Raw genomic sequence first — 24310 nt, 5'->3', positions numbered from 1 at the left:
GCAGGTTGCATCTCTGTGGTTAATTACTGGTGTAATGAACTGCTGTAACATGTACAGCACACAGTCAAACATAAATATACTGATTAAGTCAGGTTTGGATATGACAGAAACTGGGTTTGCGTAGGGCTCTTTTTTTTTTTTTTTTTCAAACAGCAAATGTGAGTTCCCCGACTTTAAGAAATCCTCATTCATTGAACTTTTGCAGGCTAGAGTCCTCAAGGTAGTTCTAACGAATGTTACCAAAATCATTCAGGTGTTTTTTTAAAAAAAAAAAAAAAATCTGTTAAATGAATCAAAAGCAAACAAGTTACTTTAACACTGCTTATGCCTGCCTTACTTGTTAACTTTACTGATTCTGCAAACCTGTTGGGAGTCTCAGCAAGGGAAGGACAACTTCCAGACCAGTCCCAACCCTTCTGGTCCTTAAAATGAAACCAAGTGAAGCATGCAAGCTCTGTGATGAGAAAATCAAAGTAGTTGCATTAAAAGGAGGTGGAATAACCTACTAACTGAGAAGCAAAAGCCAGGTGTGTTTTTAGCATTCAAGGCACTATGGCTAACATTAATCTCCCAGCAATTTCAAGGTCACACACAAAACCTATACCTGCAGATGGAGAATGTTTGATGTTAATGAACATGCAAGCAAGATCCTGAGCATGTGCCTGTTCCCAATTTAACTGTGCCCTCCAAGGAAAGATCTAGTTACCACAGTGCAGCAGAGCGAGCTGCTTGCCCTACCATGTTTGTCCCTTGGCATTTTGGTTTAGTGTATTCAGCGTTGGAGTTGTGGCCTCTCAAGTTAGTAGTTCAGGTAAGAAAGGTTTTGCTTATGTTTGTCTCATCTCTGAACGCTATAGCGATATGAAGTGTAGCTCTTACTATGTCAGCTGCTGCTCACTTTGCAAATGAAGACAGACTCCACTAGGGCTAGCTAATTGAGTCACCTAACAGCCAGCTCAGTCCAAACAGGGAAAAGTATCTCCAGAAGTTGTGCAAGGTTCAGGTTTGACCTGGTATTGCATAACTTGGAATGAGTGCTCTGTGCTGTTAGCATAGCGGAACTTTCACAGCATCTAGGTCTCAAAAGGCCAGCCTAGTGTGTCTATACTAGAAGCCTAGCCTTTCTTTATCATCAGTGGAGGGAAATGGTTCCTAACTGTTTTGGAGGCTTTCACTGACTTTGGAAGTCTGTGTAACTAATGTGATGCCATAGTTAAATGGCGTAAATCCTCCATAATTCATGTTTACTTCATAAAATACTAAAGATGCTGGTGGTGTAGGGTGCCATCTGTGCTTCTTGGGAACTGTGCTGGAATGACAATGCTGCAGGAAGTATGAGGATGAGAAAGTACACCTCATGCCAACTCTCTTGCCTTGAGAAGGCAACGGAAGCATTTGTGCAAGCCAAACTAGGATGCTTACAAAGTGCTGATGTACAAGAGAACTGTATTCACTTGTACCTACCTTCCTCTTCTTTTCAGTAAATAACTTGAATTACTTAAGGTCATTCACAAAATACCATTAAGAAAGCATATTACAACGAAGAAACTATAGAAAGCAATCATTAAACCTGCAAGATTAATTCAGCTTCAGAATAATGTCTTCAGTTAGCAAGCTTGGCAGCTTTAGAACAGGGGCTATACTTCAGCATACGGCCAGCACTTCAACAACTGATCCATGATCTCTGCTGAAGCCTCTGATCACTGGTAAGATAGAAAGCAATTATTGCAGTCTGTATGCTAAAACCAACCCAAATACAAATGGAAGTTCCAAAGTCTTTTATTGTAGCCCTTGCATGGCTGAGCTGCCCCCTAGAGAGATGGACTATGCATCATCCCAAAGACAACATAGGATAGAGAGAATCGTTAACCCTGGAGAACATGTTCATTTGACAAGATCCTTCACATACTTCCAGCCTTCCACAGTGTATTCACAGGCCCTGGTGGGAGCTACAGACAAGGCAGACACGACTGTCTGCACTCCTGCAAGGAAAGCAGAGAAGAATTATCCCAAGAGCATCATTCAAGCCAAATTTCCTAATGTTACTCTAGCATTGTACCTCTGTTTAAACATGGAGAGAAAAATCTAGCTCTGTCTCAAGCTTTCAGGCACACTGAGGCCTGAATGATCCTTGGTTCAAGTACAGCTTTATTGTCTGAGTAGCATTTGTAACATAGAGAAATTCCAACTTCAGGACCAGTATAAGGGATAGACAATTACGAGACTGAAACAAAGAACTGAGCTAAGTTCCATTTTATTTCTGGCCTTGCCACAGGGGTGATGTTGGACATATCACAGTATTTGTGAACGGTGTTTCCCCACAATTACATGAAGACTTTTTTGCTACTCCATAAAAACTGTAACTTACTAGCTATTTATAACATGCTTTGGCCTTCAAACAAGATCTCTAAAATTCTAATAATAATGGGAATACTCATCCCTCCTGAAAAGTCAGAAGCTGAGTTCAGACATACTAGCATCTGAAGAGTTTATAAACTCTTCAATCTTTAACCAAAGGTTCAACTTTCTTAAGAATAAGTCATCATTTATTTTTTATGCTCTAGTTTCCCTGATCACTACCAGTGCTGATGAACTCATAGCTGCATAAGCTCTACTTATTGTGAGGGCCATGGGCCTCCCCAAACACTTCACTGAAACATTCAATCTTAGATTCTAGGATAGCGTAGGTATGCTTGTCTTGGGGCATAGGTGGGCAGCAAGCTTTGTAGGTAAAAGAAACACCAGCTCCTCTAATTAGAAAAGGCAGACAGTTTTATGGGCACACATCCTCCACCTTATTTCACGGTTTGAGCAACAAGAAATTAAGTCCAAAGTCACTCAGTGTGCTAGTGGTAAAACATGGAGCAGGATACACTTCCTTAGTCCCAGTCCCAGTGCTCCTTTCTGTAACATCTATCACCTCCTTCTTCATCATTCAATTCAGGAGGACAGTATTGAAACAAGATTGGTATAAGCTACATCACTCTTTGGCCCCGTGCTCCTTTCACAGTTTGGTGAGAAGTTACTTTACCTTTATTCCAGGAATCAGAGGGGGAAAAGTCAAATTTTGGAGTGGCTGGGAGCTAGAAAGAGAGACGAAATATCAGCACTTGAGGGGTTTCACTTGTAACAGGATTCACATCACCTTGGAAAAGCCTCTTGACCTCACATCTCAAAGATACTTAGATGCCTACTCTCCGTAAGTCTCAAAAGGGATCAGACATGAGGCTTAAAGTCTGGACTTTGCTCTTTCCCCCAGTATAAAGTAGAGGCAGAAGGCAGTACATATTATTTGGGTGCTCGTGAAAAAACATCTCCATGGCTGTCTTCTTGCGGTTATCTCTTAGTTTACAATAGTCTCTAATATGAAAAAAGCTTTTCAAACTTTCAGCAAAGGCTTCTCCTGTTCTGAGGATTTTAAAAAACTAAGAATTACTCAAAGAGAAGGACCTGTTCAGGCAATTTAAATTCAACTTGATGAACTGCTAGCAGCTTGAGAAATTGGGAGGAGAATCTTTTCATTAATTTTCTAAAAGCACGTATGATCCTTCAAAAACAGCTTAGGAATACCACTACATAGTAAAATATCTCCCAGCCCATGCTTGCAATCCCCTCTTTGACCCTGCATAGGCTAGTTACCACTTCTTTGAAATAACATCTGTGAGCAGTGTCTCTCCCCTAAATTTAAAATTGGATCTCAATACTCTTCAAAATATTCTCAATGTGAAATCCCAGTTTCAACAAAAAAACTCCTGCCAGCATCGCTGGAACCAGAATATCACACCAATGTCTTCTCCTCCTCATTCAGAGAATGCATTTGTTTTGCTGTGTTCAACCGCACAGTCCTTACCTGCCAGCCTACGTAACTTGTCCACTCTTGGATAGCTGGAGGCAGTGCTGCTTGAGCTTTTTTGAGGGCTTCAGCACCTTGTGTGCCACTGCCCAGCAGCCCCTGATCGTATGCCACGTATACAGCAGCTCCAGCCAGGCTTCCTTTGATGACAAACCTGAAAGAATCAAAAGCACCAAGAGTTCAGTTCACGTTATGACTATCAATGCATCTCTCTCGACAGGTTGTGACCATCAAAGGGAGGGTATTGATAAACAAATCTGAGGGTCACAAATACTCTACTGTAATGTCTTATTACAGACAAAGAGCAGTGGAAAAAATATTAGCTACCTTTCTTTTCTTCCTAGGCTAATATTCCCTGTCAGCGCCTTGAAACCATACCCATTCATATTTTATCAGTGACAGTTTTCAAGAAAAAATGAGAGTGTCAAACACTAAAGAGCATGTGCTACTTTTTAAAGACTGAGAATTACTGGCATATACCTTTGATGACAGGAACTAAAGGACTTTTCAGTGGGTAAGACATCCGTGTTAATAGTGTGGTCCTTGCTATCTTGTTAACAAGTAATCTGCTTAATTTGACACACACCAATATCTTGTTAAGCTCATTATAGTCCAGTTAACACCTGGCCACGCCTGCTCCTGCACTGACTAGGCTTTTAAAGTTTCCCAGTAGACTGCACGGTGTGCAAACACTAGTTTTACAGCTATAGTGGCAACCTGCAAAACAGAAGACAGGAAGAGAATGTTTTACTTTTATTTACTTTTTCATTACAGATAAGAGATCTGGGGAGACTGACTTTTTCAAATTCACAGGGCAGAGAGTTGTTTCCCTTTAAAAAAACCACAAAGCTATTGCACATCTAGGGAAAAAAACCTCAACCAACCAACCAAAAACTTGCCAGACAGCAGTACTGAAGTAGTAGAACATATCATAGATACAGCCGTTGAAAGCAGCAAGACAGAATCAATATTTAAATCCATGTATTCACAAGTATTTTGGGGAAAAGGGATTTCTCTGTTAAAGATTTCCTACTCGCTCCAAAAGCACCCTTCTACACCTTCTCCCTCCAAGTGGGCTGTATATTCAGATCTGAAAGTGTTTCCTCAGCAAACAAGCGCCCTTGGGCGTCATTCCCCGGTTTTATTTCAGGTATTCATGCTTGCCACAGGAAAACCACCAGACTCCTGTCAGGCATTTCGAGACACACCAAGAAGCTGCCGTGTTAACCCCATGCCTGGCACGGGGGCAGTCGAGGTCAAGCGCGCAGCGCTGCAAGGCCAGGCGCCCGCAGGCCAGCAGGGCCGGCCGGGGCCCGGGAAACAGGCCCGGGAGCGCCGGGGAGACCCTCCGTGCGGGGGCGCGGTGAGCCGCCGCGGCGGAGGGGGCGCGGGCTGGATGGTGCGTGCGGGTCGAGGGCGAGGGCAAGCGCTCGGGCCTGGGAGCGCGGGCGCAGGGACTCACTTGACGGCGGGGAAGAGGCTGGCGGCCATGACTGCAGCCGGGGCACGCGCCCTGCCGCGCGCCGCGGGGGCCTTCGGGAGCCGGTCACGTGGTCAGGGGAGCTCGGCAGCGCCGGATGTCCCCGCCTCCTGCTCGGCGCGGCCGGCTCAGCGGTTACCATGGCAGCCGGGCCGGCGCCAGGGAGGTCACGCGGCGTCTCGGGGAGCGCCACCGCCCCCCCGCCCTCGCCCGCCGCGGTGTGCGGGGGCTGCCGCGCGCGCGGGAAGGCCGGGCCCCGCGGGCGGGGGTCGTGGGGGCCCGGGCTAGCGGGGGGACGGGCGGGGTCGCTCCGCGGCCCGCGCTCAGCGGTGAGCCTTCCGCGACGAGAGCAGCTCTCGAGCCCTCGGGGCAGTCACCGGTTCTTCGTGCTGTATCGTAACGTGCCGGTGAACAGTGTCTCGCTGCTCTGCTCATCTCGGCAGAAGCTCGGCCGGGGCTTTGGCCCCGTTGCTCGTGACAAGGCTCCATCCTGTCAGCTGTCTGCTGCTTCGTCTCGGCGCTGTGCAGTAAGAAGTGCTGGTTATCCTGAGGTACGGCTTTTCGTGGTTAATGTTAACAGCTATGAGCATAATAATTCTTTAATGAATTAAACGTTCTGTAAGATTAGGCATGAGGGTTTTTTTTTCTCCTGTAGACTGGGGAGAACTCATGTTGTAGAGAGGCTGACTCAATTCAGAGAGCTGTGGGAATTGCCAGTGAAAGATCTTTTTCTTAGAATTAGATGATTCTCTTTGTCTCTTTTATTTCTCTCTCTTTATATGTTTTTTTAATTAATACTGCTCCTAACCTTTTAGTGTTTGTACATGCTTACATAAAATTTGGCCAAAACAAGGCCACCTCTTGCTGTGGTTGCCTGTCGTGTTCAGAAACCATTGCAATTCTCAGTGCGAGCATGTGTTTCTCACTTTTTTCTTAATCCTAAGAAAAGCCAGACTGCTTCAAAACAGAACATATTTTTTGTTTTATCCACCTTTAAGCAAATATTAGATGGTCTGAACTGCTGATATTCAGCTGACCTGGATCCCCTGTTTGTAATAGGGGAGTAGATATAGATACGATGAATAGAAATAGAAAATACCTGGTGTGTTGTCAAATCATATTATGCTTTTAACTTAAAACCCTTGAGTTCCAAATCTACCTGCTAGCTTCTCAACTTCAAGAATATCTACTGTATTATCTCAGAACCTTCCAGCTACTGAAGTTCATACTTGTTCCCATTTTTCCCTTTTATGTTCTCCAGGCCCCAATCCTGCAAAGAGTTCTGTCCATGATCATCTCTGTACCCTGGGTAAGACTGTTAATTTCATTATCTCACTAAGTATTAGCCATATCCTGATATACTGTCCCCCCAAAAAAAGCTAGCTTTAAACATGTTTGCAGAACTGTGAAAGTTGACAAAGTGAGTTTTGCAGAAGACAGCTTCTGGAACTACTGCAAAATTTCTTTTTTAATTCCTCTTACATTCACAGTATCTGACTGATTCTGGCTACTAAAGAACTTGTGAAGACAGAAAACCTCAGAAGATATAGAGAAATAGTACTGGCTAATGATGCTCAGCTCCGTAAGTTTCAATACTGACTTAAGTTTTGAATTTTCCTTTTGCAGGACAAGTTCTAAAGAAGGAGAAGCACAGAAATAAATCCCTCACCTTTTTACCTCCCTTGTGTACCATTTTACATATGGCAGGCCTGTATAATTCCCAAAGCATGGAAAAGCACATCTAAATGTAATTTGTCAGCAAAATTTCCTATCTGTTTTAAATTCAGTTTCTCCATGTTCCTCACTGAAGGGGATGTTTAGGATGGGAGGGTATGGGGTTTGTAAATACCAGTCTGGATACGGCCGTCTTTTTAGCTGCCTTTCATGGAAAGGGCATGTCTTTTGCTAGAGGAGAAAAGTATGCAGAAAGTACTTGCTCGCAGTACTTCACTAAAACTACACCCCCACAGCAACAGCTTCAGTACCTCACCTGTCACAGGGTACCACATGTACACGCATTTGCCATATGTGCACGGGTACCAGCTGCACACAACCAACCCTGAACATAATGCCTTGTGTTGCGAGAGACAGAAACTGGGAGGTCTGAAAGCAGTGACCTGCCCAGGTAGCAAAGCTCAATCCAAGACTGTTAAATCAGCTCTTCCTTGCTTTAAATACCAAGATGAGTTGCTGATTCCTGCACTGAACAGGAGAAAGAATGTAGAGGGAATTCTTCCCTAACATGTTATCCTGTGGATATGTGTCATGGCTTCTAAGTTCTAGCAGCTAAGAAAAAGCAGTCTCTGCTTGAATCTTCCTGGGCTGGGGATGGATGAAAGATCCTATGTGGGCTCCTTGGTGTCTCAGAGGATGGTTATTTTGTATATTGTTCCTGTCTGCAATGCATACATCCTGAAGGAATTTTAAGTAGCTTTGAAAGCTGAACATGTTGTAGAAACTGGTTAACAGGTTTGGAATTTATTGGAACAGCCAGGTATTGCTTAAAAAACAGGCTTGTCTAGGGGATCTGGAACTAAAATGGAGTGTGCAGAGCCTTGCCAATCACAATCTTTCTTCAGTCATAGCTGGTCTTTTCCAAGGAGAGGGGAAAAAAAAAAAAAGGGCAGGCTGAGGGGTACATTCTAGCCGGTGAGAGGTGGCTTCCTGGGAAAGAGTCACTGCATGCCCCCCTCCTCCTTTCCTCTGTTGACAGCTGGGTGCTAGACTAAGTACTCTTGTTCTGGGCTAAATATAAAACTTGTGTCTGCAAGAGATGATGTCACTGCAGCTTGAGTTCTTGTTACTGGGAATGGTGTGTGACATTTGTAGTCTCAAGTACGTTTTATTCACATCATAGGAACAGGCACCAGCTGAGCGTTTTCCTTCCTTCCTCTCTCCTTGCCATTGACTGGATTTTGACAAGGCAAACCTTTCTATGGAATTGTGTGGAAATAAGAACTCACCACAATTCACGAACTCTGGAGTTTGAACTTAGCCCTTCTAGAACACACACCTGCTTGCTTCTCATTACAGTTTGCAGTATACACCTTGGCTCAGCCACTGCAGAATTGTGCTGGTGCAGGGGCAAGAAGGTATCAAAAATTGAGGTAGTCCTAGATTTCATTCTCTGCTTATACTCTGCTTTTCATAGAATCATAGAATGGTTTGGGTTGGAAGGAACCTTAAAGATCATCTAGTTCCAACCCCCGCTGCTGCGGACAGGGACACCTTTTCACTAGACCAGGTTGCTCAAAGCCCTGTCCAGCCCGGTCTTAAGTGCTGCCAGGGAGCGGGCATTCACAACATCTCTGGGCAACCTGTTCCAGTGTCTCACCACCCTCACAGTATAGAATTTCTTCCTAATATCTAATCTAAATCTACCGTCTTTCAGTTTAAAACCATTACCCCTCTCCAGCACCATTAAATAGGAGTTTCAAAGCAGAAGTCCCAGGGAAAATGTTGCTTTTATAGAAGGTGGGGCTGAACCATGGGCACAGCAAATGGAGTTGGTTCTCTACCAACCGTGGTCCTCACCTTCAGGGCGGAGATGAGGAGTCTGTGCATTTCCTTTTCCTGATTCTGTGCATAGCGGCAGATGGGCTGGGCGCTGGCTCTCAATTGATTGATCGATCTCCATTAAAGTGCTGTTGAGAGAACCAGTATGGTTCACTTAGGTGCGAACAGAGTACACAGGAATTCTTAAAAGATGTCTGGTATCTGAAGCCAAGAACTGTGACTGGTTTGTGTTTAGCTCTGAGGGAGCTTAGCTGCTGAACTCATTTGTTGCAATTGGGCTAATATAACAAACTTGCATTTTGGGGATCATATGCTGAAGACTGGAATAAAAAAAAAAACAAAACAGAGAGCCTTCTTAGTGACACAGGGACACTGTGTGGTGTTCAGAGTAAGGCAGGGTTGTATTCCGTAGGACTCGGGCTCTGTCATAGATCGTCCTGTGAAATGCTTTTTAACTGACAGCACAGATGATTTGCTGAATGGAAACAGATTTTCCTTGCCCCAGGCCTTTGGTGATTGTCTTCAAGTGTAAGCATTATCTAAAAGCAGGTGCAACTAACACATGAAGTAAAACTCCAGTTATTTAACAAGTAAAACTTTTATTAAATAAATTTAAACATTTTTTTTTTTTGACCCGAGTGAGGAATTTGACATTGACGAAGCTTGTATCGCACCTGTAACATTTTACAGTCACATCAGTAACTGTGATGGAAGAAACTCTAAATGCTTGTTTTAAACCAGCTTGACCTAGAATTTCTGAAGTCCTTTTTTTTCCCATTTTGCATTTGTTGGTCTTTTTTTTTTTTTGTTTGGTTTGTTTTGTTCAAAATTAGATTAAGTTTAAACTTCATGAAATTACTTGTAGCAGAAATAAAATACATTATACAAATCACGTACATAATAGATGTTAAGTATAAAAATGGTATTTACAATAAGTAAACATGGACTATAGAAACACACAGACTCACACAGTTTCATCCATCTCTCATAAAGACTCAGCATCAGATACAGAGGGTTGGTTGAGGAGATGTGAAGGTACTTAAAGAACTGCCACAAACATCTGAACAAAGGGAACCTGGAGGAGGGTAAGAATTGGCTGAGGTTCTCTGAAATCCCCATATCTTGCTTCAGTGTCAGTTGCATCAACCTTTCTCCACCAACCCTCTGTTATGCTTGAATGCAGACGCACGCACGCACACACACAGAGGAATGTTCTTGGTACCTTATCAAACTCTGGAATAGTAAAAGTAATCATTCAGAAGGTTGGTTTGTTTTGTTTCTCTTTCCATATTTTCGTAGAAGCTTAGACTGTTTCAAGCTGTTAAAGGGATATGCCTTGTCAGTATGACACCCCCCCAAGCCCCAGGGATCTTTGTTAAATCAAGCTCTGAAGTATGTTTTGTGCTTAAGTGTATCTGTATATAGCTGTATCTATATATGCTGCATCACGTATAATCTGTCCCTTGGAGGGGGTGGCGGGGAAGAAAATAGAATGGCAACCCTCTTTCATCATACTGGCCTTGTGTCTGCTTGGGAAAGCTTTGCAGAGGGTATATGAGGCGAGTCCCCTTGCTAGACTGAGATGGAAAAAATGTCCCATTTCATCTGGGAATCAGAACTGCCCACTAACCAGCATTAGGTTACTTCCAACATGGGGAGGCAGTGTGTAGCCCCTGGGAGGCTTCTGTCACTTTGTTTTGGAGATTGCATATGCTGACACTCTTTCATCTTCTCTTGCCTTGATCAAGAAAACGCTCCATTACCATGGAAAGCTATGAAACACAGATCTGTGCCACAGGTGGGGAGGCAGTACAGTTCCTGTAGGTAAAGGGACTGGTTTCCTGTGCTTTCAGCCTAATCGAGGAGTGCTCAGGATAGGCTTTGGCACCAAATTCCAGGAGCTTTGTCTGCAGAAGCCCTTGGAAAGGTAAGACTGAGCGCTCTTGAGTTCCTTAACCAGGCTGGTGCTAAGGTCGGTGGATGAGTGACTCGAGCTGAGCAGCTGGCTGTGCTCTAATCCTGGAGGTATGTAGTTCTCTTTCTCCTTGCTTCTTGCTAATGTTGAGCAGAGATACACGCTCACTCTCCTGCTCTTTGTCCATCCAAGCATCCTCTCAAAATGTTCAGGCCTATGTGCAGTGCTTGCTGAGAAGACACTGTTGCAAAGGTAAACCCTTAACTTCCAATCCCTCTTGCAAGGAGTCAGTCTCTGAATGGAAAAGTTTGGTCCTGTGAGCCACTTAAAAAAAAAATAGAGACTGTATATATATATATATATTTATATTTATCTATGAAAGGGCCAGGAGATGGGGCAGGAGGGAGATAGGGACAGAGCTAAGTGTCCATACATCACTGCAGTAACCTAGAGACACACTAGTGGGTTTTCTTGGTCCATGTACTCCAGGCATACCCCGAGAGGAAGAGCTTCGGGTCCTCAGGGGCTGCTGGTTTTCTGGTCCCTTTGCTATGCACCACATTAGCAGCAAATACGCGAGTCTGTCGTGGCAAGAATCTTCCTGCTGGGCAGATACTGAGCCTTCCCTTTAATTGCATGTTTTGGGGAGGAGGGCAGAAGGAGGATGGGGTGGGTAGGTGGGGAGAAGAAGGAGGAAAGGGGTGGTGTCAAAAGAGTTGATAAATTTACTGGCCTCTCTGTAAATCAACCTGAAGCAGAAGTTCTTCCTCTGGACTTCCCCTTCACCTGAACAGAAAGGGAGAAGGGAGGGAATTGGGAGATTAGGAGGACACCTATGCAAACCTCAGGCTTTGAGTTGCTGTTGCTTAAACGTGGAGGAAGATGACCCCAATTAGAAGGGACCAAGATCAGCCCTCCTTTGCTCCCAGTCTGTTGGCTGGTAGGAGACTTTGACAGCGAGCTCTGTCAGGCAGCTCTTCTGTGGCCCTTCAGGGTCCCATCTTTTCTCTGCTTTTCTGTGATCCTTGTGAATCATGGGATTGTCCCTCCTTACCCTGGAAAGTATTCTCTGCTGATGAATTTCAGGGCACATATAACAATTGAAAACAAAACTATTGGGTTTTAAAACCTTTTTAGGAAGATGAATGCTTTTTGGGAGCGGTCAGAAACTAGACCGAAACCTTGCTTGGACCACAGACAGGTAATTTGAACCCATCTGCCTGTCAGGGCCCTGAGTGTACTAACATGCCTTAATGGCCCTGACCAGCCTCACCTGTGGCTTCTGTCCACACTCTCTGCCCATGGGCCCAGAAGTCTCATTACAGCTCAGGCCTGTGGCTTCAGCCCTTGTTTGATCTACATCGCAGAAGTGCCAGTCTCCACCTGTCCATGGATCTTACTATGTGGACTCCAACCCTTGGACTGCCTTCCCATCTTGATGTTGGATCTGTTTGTTATTCTCATTATAGAACTGCCTGGCAATCACTGGACTATGTCTGACCCTGTTTACCTTCACCAGATCTGATCTTTATCTTGACCTGCAGAGTGACTCTCTGGCTTGGCCTTGGGCCTGCCTTATTGCCACAAACTTGCCTGATGATCTCGACTCTGGTCATCATCTCCAGGCCTGCCTGGGTCACCTTGCTCAGGTGCTGAGGCTGGCTCTTGGCAGGCAAGGCCTCTGCCCTGCTAGCTGTGTTACTGCATTCAGCTCCTGGCTTCCCACCCCCGTAGGGAGCAGCCAGACCTTGCTGCCCCCTCACATTGGCCATCACTGTGTAGGAACTGTGCTGTGATGGTACCAGCTTTACCTGTGCTGCAGAAGTGACTCCTGCTTGCTCACGGCTGTCAGTAGGGATGGTTAGCATCCTTGGGTCGTTTTAACTGGACCTTCAAACGTTTCATGCCAATCTGGAAGCCATTCATGGCCTGGATAGCAGTCTGTGCACTGGATGGGTTGTCAAAGCTTACAAAACCTGAAGGACAGGACACAGGCATGGATAATAGCACTGTTGGTGCCATGCCCAGTGCATCAGTGTCCTCATTATCCATCATGCTTCTCTTGCCCACTGGTGTCAGCACTCACCAAAACACTTGCTCTGGTTGGTGGCACGATCCATGAATACCTTGGAGGAAATGATATTTCCAAAGGGCAGGAACATCTGCATCAACTCATTGTCTCCAAACTCCTGAGGGAGATGGTAGATGAAGAGATTGCAGCCTTCAGGACCTGCAGGCATGGGGCAAGGAGGAGGGACAAAACAGAGAGCCCCCAAAGGGAAGGGGAAGAGAAATGGGCTGAACTCAGAGCACAGCACTGGAGGAGAACCCCAGCACTGCCTCCTGTTGTCTTGACCTCCTCTTGCTTGTCTGTCTCAGTCACTGGTCCATAAAGGGCTCTGAGGGCTCTCTAAGAGCAGCTGGGAGGCAATATGCAGAGCTAGAGTTTCCAGAGAGCAGATTCACTTTCACAGCTTGCCCAGTTCCCATGTAGGGTGCTGGACACAACTCTTGAGTGTCTGGGTGCCGTTTTGCTGGAAGGAAAGTAGCTGAGGTGACAGCTCCTTGTTCATAGTTCTCCCAGTTCTAGGAGACCAGCAGACACTGCTATGTGAAAGCTGCTGCTCTAGCATTCCCTGCCCACAGCTATGCAGTGGTTGCCTTCAGCCCATAAGCCACAGCCCCAACTGGAAATCTGGACTGCCACACATCTGATTTATGGGCTGAACTGGTCCTGCCCACTCCTTCACTTGCTCTCTGTGAGCCTGATGAGCACCAGGGGCTGTTCCCTCACTGACACCTGCTGTATGAAGCAGGAGCAAACAGAGAATGCCTTTGCCTCCAAATTCTGTCCAGGCCAGTTTTGAAATCAGCTGAAAAACAAACTCATGAGGCTAGGAAGGCTGAAGAGACAGGACAGTACATTGGAGAGGCTGGTTCGACTGGTACCGGTGTGGTTCTGGTATCAGTAAAGATGGAGAGGAAGTGCTCTTTTCCCCTGCCTGCGTAGGGAAGGGGTGACTCTATACCCTTTGGTGTCAAAGCTTAGTGTTCGAGTGCTTGCTGTCTCCTTTGTACTTGGCAGCATCTGGCCAGGGATGAGCTCAGAAAGTTTGCATGACAAGCATCCTATGAACCCTTCCAGTCCACTCACTGCAGAGACATGGTTGGTTCCATAAGGTTCCATAACCCAGCTCCAGTATTAAAGATTAGAGTGGACAAAGATTAGTGCTGTCTCCTTGCCATTGGTTCTGCGGTGCAGAAGACAAGCTACTCAAATCCCCCACCATCACCAGACACACACATTCCCACCCTGATCCTCACCTTCTCGTTGCTGCTGCTGCAGGATGGGAGGTGGCTGAGGGATGCCCTGAGCAATGGGGGTGATGGTGGTGGTTGGATACACAGCTGTATTCCAAGGAGACAGAACAACCTGTTTACCTGAGGATCTGACTGGCCACACAAGGGCCTGAAGGAGACAAGGGAAGCTGTTACCTGCATACTGCTGAACTCCGGTGAAGGCTGGGTGCAAAGACTCTGCTACTGAAGGGCTCTGGGCTGCAGAGAACAATCAGAAGCACAGCAAAGGGAATCACTCATGCATTCTCTCTGTCTCTCTCCCCCCCCGCCCCCACCCCCCACCAAGTCTGTCTCAGTGCCTGGCTGGTAGGGAGCTAGAAAGAGTGTTCTGTGTGGGCAATCCAGAAAAGAGGAGCCAGTTGCAGTTACTGAGGTCTCTGGATTTTTTTTTTCCTACTCTCCATACCTGAGTATGGCACAAGGCCATTGGTGTAAACTGTTTCCAAGGCTGGATGCCCATTTGGGAATGGTACCACTCCAGTGAGTCCATTTGAAACGGGTGCCACCAGTCCTGGCATGGCTGCTGTTCCCAGGAGAGGTGGTGAATGTAGCCCTGTAGAGCATGAAGAGAGGATATCCCATGAGAGTCGAGATCCCACAAAGCCCACACTCCCTCCTTCCATCTGCCTGGCAAGACTGCTGTGTATGAAGCTATTATCTCTTCCAGTTGGCACGTGGAGGTGACAGACTAGTGCTGGAGCCTTCACAAAATCAGAGGCAGCACTAGTGAGAAGAGTTTGTGCAGCATTGCTAGTCCTGGCTGCTGTCAGAGCTTAGGGATGGAACATTTTTAATCCAGGTTTGTACAGCACCTAGCATGATATAGCCCTGTTCTTGACAGGTGTTCAAACCCAATATGCATTATTGTTGATATTATTACTCTGGGATGATGATAATGAATTATAGCACTGCTGTATTCAGTCAGGTGCAATCCTGGGAACCTAGTCCTTCTTTACACATCAATGGGAAAAACCGCAGCACAAAGGAACAGCAGTAGGGCAAGCGAACATGCATTGAACGTGCGAGGGTGTCAGGGAGGTTGCAGAAATTTGTGCAGAACTAGGGACTGCTGTCCTCAGAGGCTGCCTTGTTAGAAAAGAGTGGCCTAATCCAGATGCTGAGCCCAAAGAGACATGGGAACTGTTTTACCTTTATGAGCACTGTGCTGAGTGATGGGGAAGGAGGTTCATTGGTAGTGAAGGACTTGCTGCATCCTGGCCCACACCAGGCCCTCACCTGATGTTGGTGCAATAGGAGTGGCTGGCAGCCCATTGAGACTGACGGCACCGATCTGTTGGATGTGGCAAGGGGAAAAGGCGATGCCTGGGCTCAGGTAGCTGCCGTGGGAGGTGGAGAGAACCGTCGTCTGCTGCTGCATCAGCTGCAAGGTAGGACCATGCAAGTCAGGGCCCCATGCTGCCCAGGGCTTCACACCACATCGGGCCTCGCACTGCCTGGGGGTCTCGCTCCACTCAGGGCCACGCAGGGCTCAGTGGCTCGCTCCACTCGCCCCAGGCCTCGCACTGCTGGGGGCCTCCCGCCACAAGCCCCACTGCAGCAGCGGGTGGAGCTTGGGGAGGCTGCGCAGGCCAGCTCAGCCTCCGCCTTCCCCTGCCACTGCCTGTAGCCGGGGACAGGCCAGGGCTGCGGCCTCACCATCTCCCCCCGCCACCACGGGGGTCTCCAGGCTCCCGCTGCCTGCCCCAGAGCCTCCCGCAACTCGGCAGGACCTGCCGGGGCGGGCAGCAGCGTCCTCTGAAGCCACGCACCCCGCCCAGCTGACAGTCCCTGCACCCAGGGGTCCCTGAGGTGGGCCTGGAGCTCTCTGCAGCCACGTACTCACACAGGGGCTGCCCCTGTCGAGGCGGGCCGGTGGCCAGGGTCAGGCCACGCGTGGAAGCCCCTGAGAGCTGGGCACAGCTTCCTGCCCTGCAGCAGGGGGACATGGCTAGGTGGGCATGCTCCGCAAAACCAGGGCCATAGCCAGGCAGCCCTCCACCCGCCCTCACCCTCTCCACATGCCAGCAGCCTTGGGGGGGGTCTTCGCTCACTCAGCTGTGTGCCAGGCCATCAGGATGGGCCCTTCCTGCTCAGAGAGCAGCACTGACTGTTTAAGCACTGAAATAAACTGCTTCCAGATGCTTAGCCAGTCATATTTCCCAGATAAGTATGACAATTTTTCTTACAAACAGTATCAGCTAACATGTACTGTTTCACTATTTTTAATATCTTATTTTGTATATTTGAACAGGTCAGAATAACTTTAGACCTAACATAGTCTGTAGTTATTTCATGTTTAATTTGAGATAGTTTTTAAAGGAAAATGCAATTAATATAGATTTAAAACATCTAACTGGGGAAAAACAAAACAAAACAATCCAGGCTCCAAACTACTACTTCCTAGGCCAGGGACTGTGCGGACTGCTTTGGCTTGGCGAAGCAGCAAATCCCATGGGGAAAGGGAGAGAAAGTTGCTGGCATATTAAATTGTGAATGTAAGAACCAACACCTGTGATGCACCAGTTCACCCCAGCAGCACTCGCTCCTCTCAGTCTGATTCAACCACATACATAATTGTTAGCTGCACCTCCTGGGGCTGTGAGTAACCCTGGGTGCAGCATCTACTACTCCAAGCCCTGCACCATGCAAGCATGAACTACGTTCTCTTGAGCCCTGGCTTACCAGAGGTCCCCAAGAGCTGCCAATGGCAGGACAGTTGGAGGTGCTATAAGGCGATTCAGCAAGGAAATCCCTCCCTTCTGTCCCCACTTCCAGAGATATTAGATGACATTTGAAAGGGTTGATACCCTCTCCCTCTCATGGGGACACTCTATGCATTTGAGAACTGGCTAGGATCTCTCCTTTGGGAGAAGGGAGTCCAAAGATTGTGATGACACAAGAGAAGAAACACTCAGGTATGAGGTCAGTGCCTCAGAATGAAGAAGGAGAGAGAACCAAAACCAGTGGAAAGGAAAAGGAGGGAAAAAAAACTGCAAGAGTGGGGGACAGGCTGAGTTTCGAGTCAAGGGGAAAGCCAAAATAAAGTCACAGAGCAGGAAGGCCAGTGAAGAATCAGAGACAAAGCAACAAATTTACAGATACAACTGAGGAGAAAGAAGATGCAGATAAGCAAGGAGCACATCCTAGGCCTGACTGGCTTCTTGTCATCAGGAGGAGTTTCTGAAGATTGGAGGACACTTAAAGACCGAGTCTAGAAGGTCTCACTGCTCTCCTTCCTTATACATCCTGGACCATAAGTTAATGAAGTACTTTCTGCCATCATAACCTCACTGTGTGGTCCATTCCTGCCTCCTTCACCATCATACCGTGCTCACATTAGTGCCATCTCCATGACAGCAGAAGATCTACCAGAATGATCTAGTTGACCCACAGCTAAGCTAAGCTAAGCTACAACCTTAGACCTCAGGTACAGCTGGCTTCTGGATTACAGGGCTGGATAGAAAAGATTGGTCCTGGTGAGAGATACTGGTGTCTGGTCAGAAAGGGTTCCCTCCTCGAAACCATACTGCTGGAAGGCTTGGTGCTTGGAATGGTATAGCTGTTCTCAGCCTCATTACACAAGAAAGATCAAATAATCTGTGCTGGACAAATTCTACGTTTGGTTCCCAAGATTCCCCAATGGTATGGAGCCTCATATTTATTGCATCTTTTCTTTTGCTACTCCATGCTCTTGCCACACACTTAAATGGCATTTCGCAGTTTTGGGGGATTCTTTTGAGAGGAAATGGCCGACAACTGAGAAATAGTTCCTTGTCTGTCATTAGATGGGATACACACCAACTAGTCACCGAAGCCAGAGGTGAAAGAGGTGTCCACATATATGAAAAGAAGATGTTTGTTTGTGCTCCCCCCACCCCCCAGAAAATTAGTTTCAGTACCAGTATCTACTTTTGAGTTCGTTCTTTGACACAAGCACCTCTCATGCCTTGAGCAATTTCTGAGCCTCCTTCCATGGGCTTTATACTTGCTAGCAGAGACCTGAAAGTGACAGTCACCAAGACAACCCAAAAGATGCTCCACCACAGTCGATCAGGGACACATCGTGTTTGGGACCTACCTCAAACATCAGTGGCAATCACCACCATCACTCCAAGGCAACAAGGTTCTCTCACTAAGATCCAAAGCACAGCCAGTTTTGCCAGAGGAGGACAGACTGCTGAAACACCTCTAAGCTTCTGCTACCCACTGCTCCCTCTCCAGCATCCTGCAAACCCCACAGTCACACTAGCCAAGAGAGAAAACCCTGGGAGCCAAGAATGGCACTGGGGGGATTAGGGCCCTCCTGAGAATTTCAGCAGAGAAATAAACATGAAGCTGGGCCCAGGGCTCTCATGGTGCTCCAAACACAGACAGACACACATTTGTGCCATAGACCCAGAGGAAGAGCTCACAAGTTGGCAGACTGCCATGTCTGGCAGATATCACCCAGCAATCATGGCTCTGAGCTCTCCTCAAAACAAGAGAGAAAGACACTGGGTTGTGCTTGACCTGTTCCCAGATACCTCCGCCAGTCTACACCACATCAGAGAAATCCAGCCTCACTTTGAGAAGGTCCCAGCTCTCTCCTGTCACCCCTTCCAGGAGAGAAATGCACAAAGACTAGGCTGATGACTGGAGAAACTGAAGCCAGGAACAACTCCCAGGTGCCAAGAAGCTTTCACGCATTTGTTACAGAGACCCGTTTGCGGGTCTCCCAGCCCAGGTATGGTGTTACCCCACAGCCAAGAGGGCAGCCTTTCCCCACACACACACGCATGATACTCACAGCCTGCGCATAGGCACTGTATGGGCTGAACGGCAAGGTGAGAGATGGAGTGAATATCCCCAGCTGCCCCACCATTTGCTGCATACGACGGAGGGTCCTCTCCTTATCTGTGTCAGCAAACTTCACCACTAGACTGGAGGAGGCACCCTAGGCACAGAGAGAGGAGACAGAGAGAGGAGGCAGGGGGAGAAGAGGCCGTGGGACAGCCAGAGAGTCAGCAGTCAGGCAAGGTGAAATGGGGCAGAACAGGCAGCAGAGAGGAGAGGGAAGAGGAGCAGAAGAGCAAATATCGGCGTGGAAGTGCTCAGGCGCTGCCTGGAACCTGGGCTGTGCCCTTTCCCACCCATCCATCCATCCATCTAATCCTTCCCTCTCCCACCCTTCCCCTCACACCCTGGGCCTTGCACAGCTGCACAAGTGGGTGTACACATCCCTGGTTGCGTTCACCAGGTGATGGTGCAGCCAGGAACACCTTGTCAGCCACAAGCACCATCTTTCCACCACCATGAGCTTGGCTAGATAGGCAGAGCAGTTCCTGGCAGCTGGAACTACCCCTGCTGCAGCAATGTCCTGCCCACAAGATGCCCCAATCCAGGTTGGAGACTGAGAAAGGAGACCACAACTGCAGCTCCACTAGCACAAGGTAGCACAGCTGCAGCTACACAACCCCACACAATGCACAAAGCGTTCACATCCACACCCAGCCTGCCCCAGAGGCCTCCTCTACTGCCTAAATAAGAGAGGACGGACATGGAGTGTGCTCAGACATTGGAGTCCTGACTACTCACGTTGCTAATTGTTAGCTTGCACCCTTCTCAGTTTTGAACTACTCCAGGCAGCTGTCTCCATGACAAATCCATGGCCTGGTTTCTTGACTCTCTTTTATTTACCCTTTATAGCTGTAAGTGCTGTCACTACCAGTCTGGACAGACATAGATACACACACCAGCCCAGGAGACAGGATGGTTCCCAAAGACAAGAGCACAGATGTGCACACACACCCCCCCCCGCCACAACCACACGAGCTGCAAACTGCAGTTGAACCTGTCATGGTTTTGGACAGCGAGGGGAGGTCCCTCCAACAGGGTGATGGGAAGAGGATCAGGAAGAGGGTGGGTACCCTGGCCTTATACTCACGGGCATTGTCTGGCTGCCATGGAGCGCGTGGATTGCTGCCTGAGCCTCTGTGTGAGATGAGAACTTTACAAAAGCACAGCCTGGAAAGGGACAGAAAGAGCACAGGAGACTGCAGTGACAGGACGGCTGTGAAAAGTGCCCCTTGTATCATCACGCAAGAGACAGTATCTGGATCTCAGGCAGGGCAAAGGAGAGCCACCCCAAGAAAACAGGGAACAAAAGGGCTGACTCATCCCAAGTCCTCTATCCTGCAAAAAACAGGGTCTCAAATTGTTACTTCATAGAATCATAGAATGGTTTGGGTTGGAAGGGACCTTAAAGATCATCTAGTTCCAACCCCCCTGCCATGAGCAGGGACACCTTTCACTATACCAGGTTGCTCGAAGCCGCATTCAGCCTGGCTTTGAACACTTCCAGGGAGGAGGCAGCCACAGTGATATACTTCAACGATACTTCAATGATACACTCTGTAGACGATGTCACCATCTCCACCCTTGCCTCTGATTACCTCTTCCCCAAATTCTCTATGCACTCCTAATTGTGGGTACAAACATTTCAAATTGCAGACCCAGACTGAGCCAACAAGCTCACCAGTGATCCTGATAACTCAGCTACTCATTGTGCACTGCTTCCCCTCCTTTCACCTCGGTCTCTGCTGATCTTCCCCAATCTTTCCTTGCAGCAGACAACTCTTCCTGCCCTGCTCCCTATGCCTGCCTGTGATATGGGTTCCCAAAAAAATAGGGTGGGGGGAACAAGTGCCCCAGTGAAAAGGAGGCACAAGTGGTGAGGCAGGTAAGCGCTACCTGAAGAGCGGGGAGAAAGGGCACGACACACAGAGGGATTCACACCTTTGCTGTTACCATCAGGTCCACGGAGCACTGTACATTCATCAATGACCCCAAATGGTTCAAAGAGCCGGAGCACATCATCCTCAGACTGCTGCTTATTTAACATGCCCACAAAGAGCTTCCTGTCCCCTAGGGGTAAACACAGAAACATCAACCTTCTATGAGGCTTACAGTCCAAAGCAGGAGGATAGGGACACTTAAGCACAAAACAGCCTAGTGTTGAAAACGTGCCTGGCATGGAAAGGATTTGCTGTTGGCTGAAATGCTTCCAGGGGTGAGTATGCAGCATCCTCTCAAGCTCCTCACACCTACAAAAGTTTCTGTGGCTTCCCCTGTCCTACCCTCCCCAAAGGAAAACAAAAGATTAATAATTTCCTTCTATTCATTAGCCCTTTCCTTTGAATGATCCAACACAAATGGTAATAAGAAAAACTGCCTGGGCAATTACACCCTTATTGAACAATATGTGATGTCCAAGAGGTACCTTAAGAAATACTGCAGACCAACCCAGGCCGGGTGAATAAATTCCAGGACCCTTGGCTTCTGTTTCCTTTTCCTTCTCTCCAAGATCACTGTTTCCACACCTGCTATGTAACCAAGCATCTTAGCTTCAATTTGCCCTTCCGTACCCCAATCTAACTGGTATGTCTACCGAGCTGTCCTCTAAGGCCTCGAATAAACCCTGGCATCCTGGGTCCCAATTTGCCTCACCATAGGATCAACCAAGTGGAAGACAGTTGAGTGAGGGCCAACAAACAGCTCCCTGGTCCCCACTCCCCCCCTTTCCAAGGGCATTTTGTACCCGTGTCACACTGGCGGGGGGCTGGAAGCCTGGCCAACACATCCAGGACTTTTAGCTCAGGGTCCTTCTGGGTTCTTCCATCAAAGGGAGAAGTGAGGATTATGGTTTTGCTGGGATGGCCAAGTGTGGATGTGGGAAGAAAGGTGCACAGTGCTTTCTCCCCCTCTCTGCCCCCATCAGTACACACAGGGGCCCATCACACAGCCTGATGTCATTCAGTTAAGCATAAACACAGCAGTGGTTGGGGCAACATCCTCCACGTATTGCTGTGAACAGCTATTAAATAGCACAACATTAAAATCCCAGCCTAAATGCCAGCCCAATCTCGATTTTTGCAAGGAGACAGTTGTGCCAACTACAGTTAACCCTCCTCCGCTGCCCCAGACATGCATGGGGAGACATGACCCATAGGAGCAAATGTGTCAGGATATGGCTTGGGAGGAGCAGTGAGAGAGGACTCCTTATTGTTAGCGACAGGATCAAAGGGGCTGGCTTCAAACAAAACCAATGTAATGTGACGCACGTCAGGGAAAATAGCAAGGAAGCTACTGTCTGTTTGAGAGTGCAGTGACCTGAAAAACAACAGGTCTTGGAGCTACAGCAGCAGAGCAGGCCGCAGGGGTGGTGATGTCTATGTATGGCAGGAATGGATGACACATTACACATCCACACTGCTGGCCAAGCCACCCCCTAGCCCCTTCCTTGCTCGTCTTGGCTCAGAGGATGGTTCCCACCCAGGTAAGTAAGCAAGCTGCCTGCCCCCTACTGCTCTGCCACATACAGACACACTTGGGAACACATGCAGGAAGTATCTACACGTGCAGAATGTGGTCCCTTGCAGAAAAGCAAATGCACACACAGAATATTAATGGACAAGCACACAGGCTCACGCATGCACAGGAACATGCTTGCACACTGACCCAGCCCCAGCAGGTGCCTTCGAAACAAACTTCCTCAGGGAGCAAGAGGGATGTGCAGACAGATGCACTCTTCCACCATACAGACACCACAGGGAGCCACTTTGTATGGCTGCACCATCCCACAGAGCCCAGCACAAGCTCATGCAGGCACAGCTCTCCACCAGCCACTAGATGTACACGCAACACAGATGCCATGTTGCAGCAACTGGGAATCTGTGAAAGGGCTCCTCTGCTGCTGACCTCTCTCCCTCTCCATGTATTGGAGCCCAACCCATGATCTAGTGCCTTCTTGCTTCAGGCAGCTTCCAAATAGGGGCGTTCCCCTACCAATAACCAAGCTGGCTCATCTCTCCACAACTGGGCCAAAACCCTGCAAGCCCTTTCACCTGATGTCTGCTGTCACCATTCTTGAAGAGGTCAATCCCAAATCAGCTGGCATCCTCAAGCCACTGCTGTGGGTCACTGGTTCCTTCGGCTCCCAGCAGGGACTCCTGCAGCGCTGGAAGATCTTCTCTCCACCACTTGTAACAGCACACCCTCCTCCTGCCATTTTTCCTTCACTTTCTCTCCAGCTCTTGCTTTCCATCTTCTGACTGGCAATTTCCAATGCTGTCCGCAACCAGGAAAATTGTCGCTGATCTCTCACTGTTGAGTTCCCATGGAAACATGCTCTGGGCACAGTCACCCAGGCAGCAGGAGGAGGGCCAGTGCAGAGCAGGTCACTGATGAAGACACCATGGGAACAAGCGAGGGGTTAAGGCTGAATGCTTCAGCCATGAGAGACAGAGGAGAGCACACAAGCACTGGACACTGCTCCTCTTTAAACCCAGTGGATTTAGGTCATCTGGCCAGCAGTTGTCAGCAGCAAGGATCAGGGAGAGGGAGGAAGCCTGCTCAAGCAGTTGGCTGTGGATGGAACGCAGCAAATCTCCTTGGGTATGCAGAGAGCTTCTTTGTCTCTAAGGCAGTGCTAATGGGCTTGGGCTAGCTGTTGTACCATATCAGTTCAACGGAGTGCTCCAGGTCTCGCAAGAAGCACAGACAAGCTCCTCTGCCCCCTCACTCCATCTCCTTCTGGCACTCCCAGGCTCACATCAGAGGCGTGAGGGAAAGGAGGAAAGAGCTGACAAAGTCTGCGCCAGAATCACAGGTCCCCCTCTGAACTAATGCAGGCAGCATCTTTTTACTAGTGATTTCCTTCTGCAGGGTGCAGTAACACTGAGCATCCAGATATCCCCATACAGCCCCTGCAGGGCTTGGCCAAAACTGCCCCTTTGGCACAAAAATTAGCATCTCTTAGACCAGGAGACAAATTCTGGTGCTCTAACTTCATGTATTTAATTCAGGGTGCTTAATTTGAGAGGTCAGTCCCTGGAGAGGATAAAAGAGGTTCCCTTCAAGGACAATGCAGAGCAGAGCCTCACTGATGCGTGCAGCCGTTCCCTTGATAAATTCCTAGTCCAAGCAGTTCTGCTCTGCCCCAAATCTTTCTTTTACCTCCTGCCAGTGTGGGGCAATTCCTACAGGGAATGGCTCTTCCCATATCTGCAAACTGGCTCATCCACTTGTCTGACAAGTGGAGCATCATGATCGACAGAAAACCTTTGGAAAGAGCAACCCGATTCAGACAAATATAGGGTGCTGCCTTGATGCTGCTTCTGCCCCAGGAAAAATTCCAGTTTGTCATGGA

At 48.0% G+C, this 24310-nt stretch overlaps 2 protein-coding genes and 1 long non-coding RNA gene across 4 annotated transcripts in view; 1 reads left to right on the top strand and 2 right to left on the bottom strand.

Annotated features, from left to right (window-relative positions):
- Positions 1–1763: 1763 nt before the first annotated feature.
- On the bottom strand, positions 1764–5423 carry MICOS13 (mitochondrial contact site and cristae organizing system subunit 13). The gene is made up of 4 exons (XM_068420821.1): positions 5316–5423; positions 3851–4007; positions 3032–3083; positions 1764–1982 (listed from the first exon to the last, which is right to left on the bottom strand). The coding sequence occupies exons 1-4, from the start codon at positions 5342–5344 to the stop codon at positions 1885–1887; spliced, it is 336 nt and encodes a 111-aa protein (XP_068276922.1). The 5' UTR covers positions 5345–5423; the 3' UTR covers positions 1764–1884.
- Positions 5391–10352, top strand: LOC137674989 (uncharacterized). Its single transcript, XR_011049878.1, has 3 exons — positions 5391–5884; positions 6595–6642; positions 6960–10352. It is a non-coding gene; the product is annotated as an uncharacterized lncRNA (long non-coding RNA).
- A 957-nt stretch (positions 10353–11309) lies between these two features.
- CELF5 (CUGBP Elav-like family member 5) overlaps positions 11310–24310 on the bottom strand; it is a 35069-nt gene continuing 22068 nt past the window's right edge. Inside the window, exons 4-13 of one of the 2 annotated variants that reach the window (XM_068420581.1) lie at positions 20899–21027; positions 20048–20127; positions 18911–19057; positions 15361–15505; positions 14531–14677; positions 14260–14322; positions 14089–14172; positions 12851–12994; positions 12576–12740; positions 11310–11550 (exon numbers count right to left, since the gene is read on the bottom strand). In XM_068420581.1, the coding sequence (XP_068276682.1) occupies positions 12613–12740; positions 12851–12994; positions 14089–14172; positions 14260–14322; positions 14531–14677; positions 15361–15505; positions 18911–19057; positions 20048–20127; positions 20899–21027 (1067 nt within the window). In that variant the 3' untranslated portion in view covers positions 11310–11550; positions 12576–12612. Of the gene's footprint in view, positions 11551–12575; positions 12741–12850; positions 12995–14088; positions 14173–14259; positions 14323–14530; positions 14678–15354; positions 15506–18910; positions 19058–20047; positions 20128–20898; positions 21028–24310 lie in introns of those variants that run through there. The other variant, XM_068420582.1, reaches the window with a different exon arrangement.

The sequence above is a fragment of the Nyctibius grandis genome, chromosome 31 (genome assembly GCF_013368605.1).
Source record: "Nyctibius grandis isolate bNycGra1 chromosome 31, bNycGra1.pri, whole genome shotgun sequence".
In the NCBI taxonomy this organism is placed as follows: Eukaryota; Metazoa; Chordata; class Aves; order Nyctibiiformes; family Nyctibiidae; genus Nyctibius; species Nyctibius grandis.
This window is presented reverse-complemented; position numbering and strand designations above follow the sequence as displayed.